General features: G+C 48.6%; 1 protein-coding gene across 1 annotated transcript; it reads left to right on the top strand.

Annotated features, from left to right (window-relative positions):
• The first annotated feature begins 317 nt into the window (after positions 1 to 317).
• PENK (proenkephalin) lies at positions 318 to 5,237 on the top strand. The gene is made up of 3 exons (XM_061122816.1): positions 318 to 505; positions 948 to 1,088; positions 4,257 to 5,237. Exons 2-3 carry the CDS (start codon positions 951 to 953, stop codon positions 4,908 to 4,910), a joined length of 792 nt encoding a protein of 263 aa, XP_060978799.1. The 5' UTR covers positions 318 to 505; positions 948 to 950; the 3' UTR covers positions 4,911 to 5,237.
• The last annotated feature ends 2,692 nt before the right edge of the window (positions 5,238 to 7,929 follow it).

The following is a 7,929-nucleotide window of genomic DNA, read 5'->3' as shown; positions in this document are numbered from 1 at the left end:
CACATTCCAGAATCTAAATCAGTCTATCTACCCGCTAACCCCCACCTGGGCTCTGCCGCTAAGCGCGATCCCCGGGGAGGGCAATTGCGGTGACTTTACGCGGGGGTACTTGATCTCATCGCATCCTCTCCCCAACTTGCCTAACTGCCTCGGTGTGTCACCCGGCCGAGGGGTGCGACGCGGGTACCCCCGCCCGGGCCCGGACCCCCCTTCCGGCGGGGGCGGTGCGCGGCCGGCGTAGGGCCTGCGTCAGCGGCAGCCCGCCGGCGATTGGGGCGCGCTCGCCTCCTGCGCTCCGGGGCGAATTATAAAGTGGCTCCTGCCGCCGCAGCCTGGACGGCGAGGGAGGCTGGCGAGGCCGAAGATCCCTCTCTGCGCTGCAGCCGCGGCGACGCCGAGGACCGCGACGGTGAGGTCCGCCCGCTTTCCTGGCTTTCTCCACCCACCAAGAGTCTCCCCGGACCCGGTTTCCCCGACCGACCTGCGTGCCCCGAACAGCAGCAACGTGAGTGAACTCGGCCGAAGCCCACCTTGCTGCGTGGGTTTGGGGCCCTCAGCCAGCTGCGTTTTATTCCTCGTTGCCTTGCCTGGGGTCTCCCAACTTTCTTCCGCTCCTTGTATGTGACCCGGGTAAATGTCGCCACTCCCCGGGCTCCCGGGCTCTCGAATTTGGTCTCCATAGTCTCCCCCAGAATCCTGCCCTGCAGAGAGCCAGTGCCTGGGGCCGCCCCGGGCTCCGGGCCACAGGGACCACTCGGGAACCGCGAGGCGATCGGAGAGGTCCTCCGGGCGGGCGGGCGTGGGTGTGGTGGGCAGGAAAGAGGGTCCCGCGAGCTCTGGTTCGATGAAGCACCCTCACCTCAGTTGCGGCTGCCCGGCTCGGAGTCCTTCCCAGGGCCCCGCTGGGCGCGCGGACAGGCTCGGAGCTCTGTGCGCTCTCCCCGCAGCCCATGGCGCGGTTCCTGGGACTCTGCACTTGGCTGCTGGCGCTCGGCCCCGGGCTCCTGGCGACCGTGCGGGCAGAATGCAGCCAGGACTGCGCCACGTGCAGCTACCGCTTGGCGCGCCCGACCGACCTCAACCCGCTGGTGAGTGTTCCGCGCGGTGCGGGTGCAGCTAACCCGGACTCTGCGCGCGCAGCCCGGACCCGCCGTGCTCACAATCGGCGCCGACCCCAGCTGGCCCAGGTGTCCCGACTGCTCCCCGAAGGCTGACCACGGTCCCGCTTTGGCTCTGAGTTTCGGGTCCCCGCGATTAGCTAGGGACCGAAAGGATGGCGGTGTCGCCGCGCAAACCTTGTTCGTTTTCACGCCGGGGAGGCGGGCGCCCCGCTGGTGCCCTCTGGCTCTCTCTCTCTCTTTTCAGGACCTCGGAGAGCACCAGCTGTCCCCCTCCCCTGCCCCAGGGAAGATGCTCAGTCACCCACCTGCTCACATAGCCCACCTAGGGCCCCTTCCGCACACAAGCATCTGCCCATCCTTCCCGCAAATAACAGTGATTTTTTTTAAGTGATAATCCCGCCGTCTTTCTTTGAATTTCATTTCTCTAGCCCTTTTAACCTCAGGTCTCTCAGACCATGACCCTCACTTGGGGGGGCGGGGGGAGCGGGGACGGGCCGGTGCGGATAAAGGGAGGAGAGGCAGGGAGAATGCAGTGGACAGGAGAGAGGGGTCGGCGACTGTTCTACAGGTGAGTTCCCCTGGAATTCAACTTCTGTCCTGCCTAGAAGGTACTATTGTTAATAGTACATTTTATTAATTAAACTAGTAAGACAACAGTTTAATTTGGCTGTGAAAGGGGCACAGAAGAGGTGGCCGAGTCCAAAGAGGTGGCCTGTGATGCAAAGATAAATTATACAGGGGCTTGGTGTTGTGGGGGGAAGGGAATCTAAATTCAAAAGAACTGTCATTCTAATGGTAATCCGATGCTCCTAAATCACTCTTGCTGCCCCCACTGACTCAGAATCGCTGACGCGGGGGCCCAGGAAGCTTCATTTTAACTAGCTCCCCCAAGGGTTCCTTTGCATTGTCTTCTCAATTTGTTGAGATTCTGTGATGACTTAAAAAGTTGGGCAGACATTATACAGAGTGAAGTAAGCCAGAAAGATAAACACCAATATAGTATACTAACGCATATATATGGAATTTAGAAAGATGGTAACAATAACCCTATATGCAAGACAGAAAAAGAGACACAGATGTATAGAATAGATTTTTGAACTCTATGGGAGAAGTCGAGGGTGGGATGATCTGAGAGAACAGCATCGAAACATGTATATTATCAAGTGTGAAACAGATCGCCAGTCCAGGTTGGATGCATGAGACAAGTGCTCAGGGCTAGTGCACTGGGATGACCCAGACTGATGGGCTGGAGAGGGAGGTGGGAGGGGGGGTTCAGGATGGGGAACACATGTAAATCCATGGCTGATTCATGTCAATGTATGGCAAAAACCACTACAATATTGTAAAGTAATTAGCCTCCAACTAATAAAAATAATTGGGGGAAAAAAAAAGTTGGGCACAGAATATGCATTAATCCAAAGAGTCAAGTGCCTCTCCAGACCTCCTGAAGCAATGCTGTTACCTAGATGCACAAAACAGGGACAATCAGTAAGGGAAGGATTCTATAGAAGGCAAGACAGTATGTTTCAGGTTAAATGTTTGTTTGTTCTATTTGGACTGTGCTATCCTCTCCATTTGACAAATAGGGCTTTATATTTAAACTCTGAGAAAAAAATGTTGCACCTTTAGTAGAGGTGACAATCCCCTGCCTGCATATTTTTCTTTCTGATTTGTGTTTTACTGATTGGTTTTCTCTTGGGACTTGCATATAGGATAGTTATTTTGTCTATGACAAATGGCTTGTTAACCACTATATTGTTAGAATTACAGCAGCTCTGGAATTTTAATTTGGATGAAAAAGACAAATTAAAAAAAAAACAGAAAAAGAAAAGACACATGAGAAATAAGCTTTCCTAGCTAGAACTATGTAGTAAAATCAAGTTACAAATATTTGTGGAATTTGCACCATGTGAAAGACACTTGCACTTCATTCTATGATGGATTAAAAAAAAAAAAAAGAATGAGCAGCCATGCCATGACTGATGTCCAAACTGAATTTACTGTCCAACACAGAATATGATAAATAATACAAAAAAATGTATAGATGGCTGGAGGAGTTTAGGCTTCCAAGGTGGCTCAGTGGATTTACCTTCCCAGTGACAGGTAAATCACCCACCAATGCAGGAGATGCAGTTTCAATTCCTGGGTCAGGAAGATACCCTGGAGGAGGAAATGGCAACCCACTCCAGTATTCTTGCCTAGGAAATCTCGTGGACAGAGGAGCCTGGCGGGTTACAGTTCACGGGGTTGCAAAGAGTCCGACATGACTGAGCACGCTCGAGAGAGAGGCTGTAAGATATAAATTAGCATCACTTCTGTACTAATGACTGTGCTATTCTAATTATTTGCCATTATTTGTTTTAAGGAATGCCAATATTAAAATAGCCTTTGGTAATAGTATACAAAATATTCAACATAAATTTTTGGCAAATAGATTGTTTAAATTTCACTTTAGGATGGAAATAGTTTTGAAACCTGAACATCTTGAATTTTTAATAATGGTTAGCTTTCTTAATCCGAGATCAAAAATAAAACAGGACCATTATTTTAATTAGATCTGTATATTTTTATATGTGCATGTATTTAATTTTCTTAGACACAAAACTTAAATAATTAGTAAGAGCTGATTAACTATATACCAGAATTTTGTTGCACTAATAAAATGCTTGTTTTCATTGTGAAAAATAATATGTATATATTTCATATTAAGTAATATACCAATATATTTTAAATCTCAATAAAGGGTCTAGTTTTTATGTCTAAGTCAAGGATTAGTAACTGAGTTCTATAAGTAGAACCATAAAAAAACTGAAATGCTAAGAAAAATATAAGTTAAAATTGGGTGGGAAAATATCTTTACAATATTGCAATAGTACAGCATATACAATCTGTTCAAATTCAAAGACAAATTCTAATTTGATTCAGTTAGTTCTCCACAATCTCCTCTTCTGATTTTCCTTCGATCTTCCTGTTTAGTACAAAAAGTTATAAGAAAAATGAGATTATTAGGTGGGAGTTTCTTCATCAAAGCAAGTATAGAGTGGTCCGGTGGGGCGGGAGGGAGGGTAGGGAAATGTGTTTACTGAATGAAATCAGAAAAGTCTCTTCTGTCATTAAATCGGATTCTTTCCCCAGGCTTGCACTCTGGAATGTGAGGGGAAACTGCCTTCTCTCAAGACCTGGGAAACCTGCAAGGAGCTTCTGCAGCTGACCAAACTAGAGCTTCCTCCGGATGCCACCAGCGCCCTCAGCAAACAGGAGGAGAGCCACCTGCTTGCCAAGAAGTATGGGGGCTTCATGAAGCGGTATGGGGGCTTCATGAAGAAAATGGATGAGCTGTACCCCCTGGAAGCGGAGGAAGAGGCAAATGGAGGTGAGGTCCTTGGCAAGAGATACGGGGGCTTCATGAAGAAGGACGCAGAGGAAGATGACGGCCTGGGCAACTCCTCTGACCTGCTCAAGGAGCTGCTGGGAGCTGGGGACCAGAGAGAGGGGAGCCTTCACCAGGAGGGCAGTGATGCTGAAGATGTGAGCAAGAGATACGGGGGCTTCATGAGAGGCTTAAAGAGAAGCCCCCACCTGGAAGACGAAACCAAAGAGCTGCAGAAGCGATATGGGGGTTTCATGAGAAGAGTGGGTCGTCCGGAGTGGTGGATGGACTACCAGAAAAGGTACGGTGGCTTCCTCAAGCGCTTCGCTGAGCCCCTGCCCTCCGAGGAAGAAGGCGAAAGTTACTCCAAGGAAGTTCCTGAAATGGAAAAAAGATATGGAGGATTTATGAGATTTTAAGCCCCTTTCCCATCAGTGACCTGAAGCCCCAGCAAACCTTCCTCCACCCCTAGTGAGAGACTGCTGCGCTGGTGTGTTGTATTGTCCCGTGTCGCTTGCATTATATAGTTGACTTGAGAGTCCAGATAGTTAACTATACAACCTGAAAGCTGTGTGATTCCAGGTTCTGTGTTCTGAGAATCTTTAAGCTTTTAAATATTGGTCTGTTGCAGCTGTCTTGTTTTCATGCTCAGTTTTTGTTATCACTTTGTCCTTTATTTTTGACACAATGCCGATAAATGCCTAGTTGTGTGTAGATATAATAAACCCATTACCCCAACTGCATAACATTCTTAAGTTTCTTCTCCTTCAGAGGTCTCATATGCCCTTCAGTTTCCCCAGCAAATTGCAAACTCAGAGACAGTGAAACCATCTGATTTTGACAGAAGCATTACTGGTTCCCTCGTCCTCCTACAGCCAAGCCTGTAAAAACATTTTTCATTTGATTCCTTATATATGAAATGTTGGGCTTACCTGGTGGCTTAGCAGTAAAGAATCCACCTTCCAGTGTAGGAGATGTGGGTTTGATCCCTGGACCGGGAAGATCCCCTGCAAGAGGAAATGGCAACCCACTCAGTATTCTTGCCTGGGAAATCCAATGAATAGAGGAGCCTGGTGGGCTACAGTCCATGGGGTCACAAAGAGTCAGACACAACTTAGCAACTGAAACAACAACAACAATATGAAATCATAGATGAATGAACACATTGAAGCAAAACACAATGTATTGCGACTCTCATTTCTGGAATTCGCATCCATAAAGAAAACCAAAGCCTAACCAGCTATGCCCTTATGTATAAGCAAATCTACATTTTACATTCAGATGTGTATTTCTCTTCAGCAAATTATTTTAGAAGTTAATAAAAAAAATCATAGATAATTTAGCCCCATTTTACAAATAAAAGTGGAGCCCAGAAAGATCTAGTCGTTGGCCCAATATTACCCAGGAGTTGAAGGACAGAAATGGAATTAAGACCCCAAACCTCTTGCTCCCAAGCAACATCCTATCCACTCCAGTTCCATATCTCTCATCCAGATCACCACAAGACTCAGAAGAACTGGAGGCGATATCTTGGTCACTGTTGTCCACTCCTACGTCACAACCACCTTGGGTCTTCCAATATCTGATGAATGGATAGATGAGTGAATGGAGGGATTTGGTGACCAGATCCCTGAGCAAGGTATAATGAATGTTTTGGAAGGTAAATTCTCATCACGTAAGGGGTTTATGACTACTTCATTAATTAAACCATTTGGGACAACATTCAGGTACCAAAAAATGTAACACGTCTTTGTGTTTCTAATTGAAACCACCTGCAGCTAAACTCCCATCCACTGAGTCATTTTCCCAGGACCCTCACTCATCCTTTCCTTTGAGTTCTTCCCCCCAAGATCAGAGTTTAGCCACTGAGGGAGACAGAGGAGCAGCATCTGCTCTGCAGCCCAGGACTGTACAAGACCGCAGGCTGCAATCCAGTGGGACCGTCGCGCTCTGCATCCAGCCCCACCGGGTTCCAGGGACATCCCCACAGCCACGCACTGTCCTCCCAGCCAGTGCAAAGGCTCACAGGTCCCTGCCACTCACTGAGCGCCCCCACCCCTGCCCACTATCTATCTCCCTCATCCTTGACAGACCAACTTTTTCCAGGCCAGCACCCGCCTCCTTCTGAGCTAGAGATGCAGATAATGTAAGTGTGTGAAGCAGACTGGGAAGGAGCTGATAAACAGTAGCAGGCCCCTAGAAATCCATGCCTGGAGCAGTCAGGCATGACGGGGCTGAAGCACATCAGAGATTCGGCCTGAGTCAATTTCTTCCCTAGGAACCGCTAGCCAGTATTGCCAGACTTTTCCAAAGAAATCTGAAACCTCCGTCTTCATGACAACATCTCAAGTTTTTCATTTCAGCCACTGATTCCGTTTAAACCCATGTGGCCCAAACAAAACCCACCTGTAGGTCAGATTTGAGAGACATGGAGCTTTATTCCTTTGAGGAATAAAGAAGTCATTTAATGCTCTCCCCGGGAAGTAAGGATTGCCAAATCTGAGAAACAGAAATCCGGCCTACACCCAAAGGTAAGAGTAGAATGCCTCTTCCCTTCCTGATAATAACCGAATTATCATGTTACAATAAAGCAATATGTGTACATATATATCTCACCCAAGATGTTTGAGAAAATGTAAATTCGGTGGGGTGCTTGCCTAAGAGACCCCTGGGAAGCTCTTTTAAATGCAGATCACTGTGCCCTGGCCATGGTGCTCAGCTTGCGTTTAGCACAGGTGCTCTGGGTCTCGTAATCTCAACCTAGGGTGAGGACAAGCCCAGACAAGGACTTAGGGTTGATGGGCTAGAGTCCAGGGTAAGATGAGTTCAAAATCGCAGCTTATTGAGAGTCGCTGGGAAAACTCTAGGCCTCTGAGAATGACTCCCACGAACTGCAGAGGGTGCTGCTGCTCCACCCCGTCCCTGTCCTGGCCCTGTTTTTCCCTTCACCTCCCTTCCCTTCCCCAGTCCCACCACCAAGCTTGAGTCCTGATCTGGGTTCCTCCTGGGCTCCCCAGTGGCGCAGATGGTAAAGAATCCACCTGCCAACGCAGGAGACACGAGAGAGCAGGGTCGATCACTGGGTCGGGAAGATCCCCTAGAGAAGGGAATGGCTAGCCACTCCAGTATTCTTGCCTGAAGAATTCCATGGACAGGGGAGCCTGATGGGCTACAGTCCATGGGGTCCCAGAGAGTCGGACATGACTGAGTGACTAAGCACGCATGCCACTGGGTTCCTCCTGGGAGGTGATATAGTGTGACCTCTGGGGCCAGGCTGCCCAGGTAGAAATCCCAGCTAGCGGTGTGATGGGAAGCTCTCCCACCACACTCTCCTCATCTGAGCCTCATTAGGTGCTGGGAACAGGTTAACATAAGATGCTTCAGCCCCGCCAGCACAGAGGTAGCCTGGGCAGGATCAGCTACCACCTTCTAAAGCTC

The sequence above is a fragment of the Dama dama genome, chromosome 21 (genome assembly GCF_033118175.1).
Source record: "Dama dama isolate Ldn47 chromosome 21, ASM3311817v1, whole genome shotgun sequence".
NCBI classification, from domain to species: Eukaryota; Metazoa; Chordata; class Mammalia; order Artiodactyla; family Cervidae; genus Dama; species Dama dama.
The sequence above is the reverse complement of the archived record's forward strand: the minus strand, read 5'-3'. Positions and strand labels throughout refer to the sequence as shown.

What these genes read in the sequence shown, in the direction of transcription:
- PENK (XM_061122816.1), top strand. Translation starts at nt 951, where the DNA reads ATGGCGCGGTTCCTGGGACTCTGCACTTGGCTGCTGGCGCTCGGCCCC. An exon ending in CGACCGACCTCAACCCGCTG is followed by an intron (nt 1,089 to 4,256) that starts GTGAGTGTTCCG and finishes TTCTTTCCCCAG; the next exon opens with GCTTGCACTCTGGAATGTGA.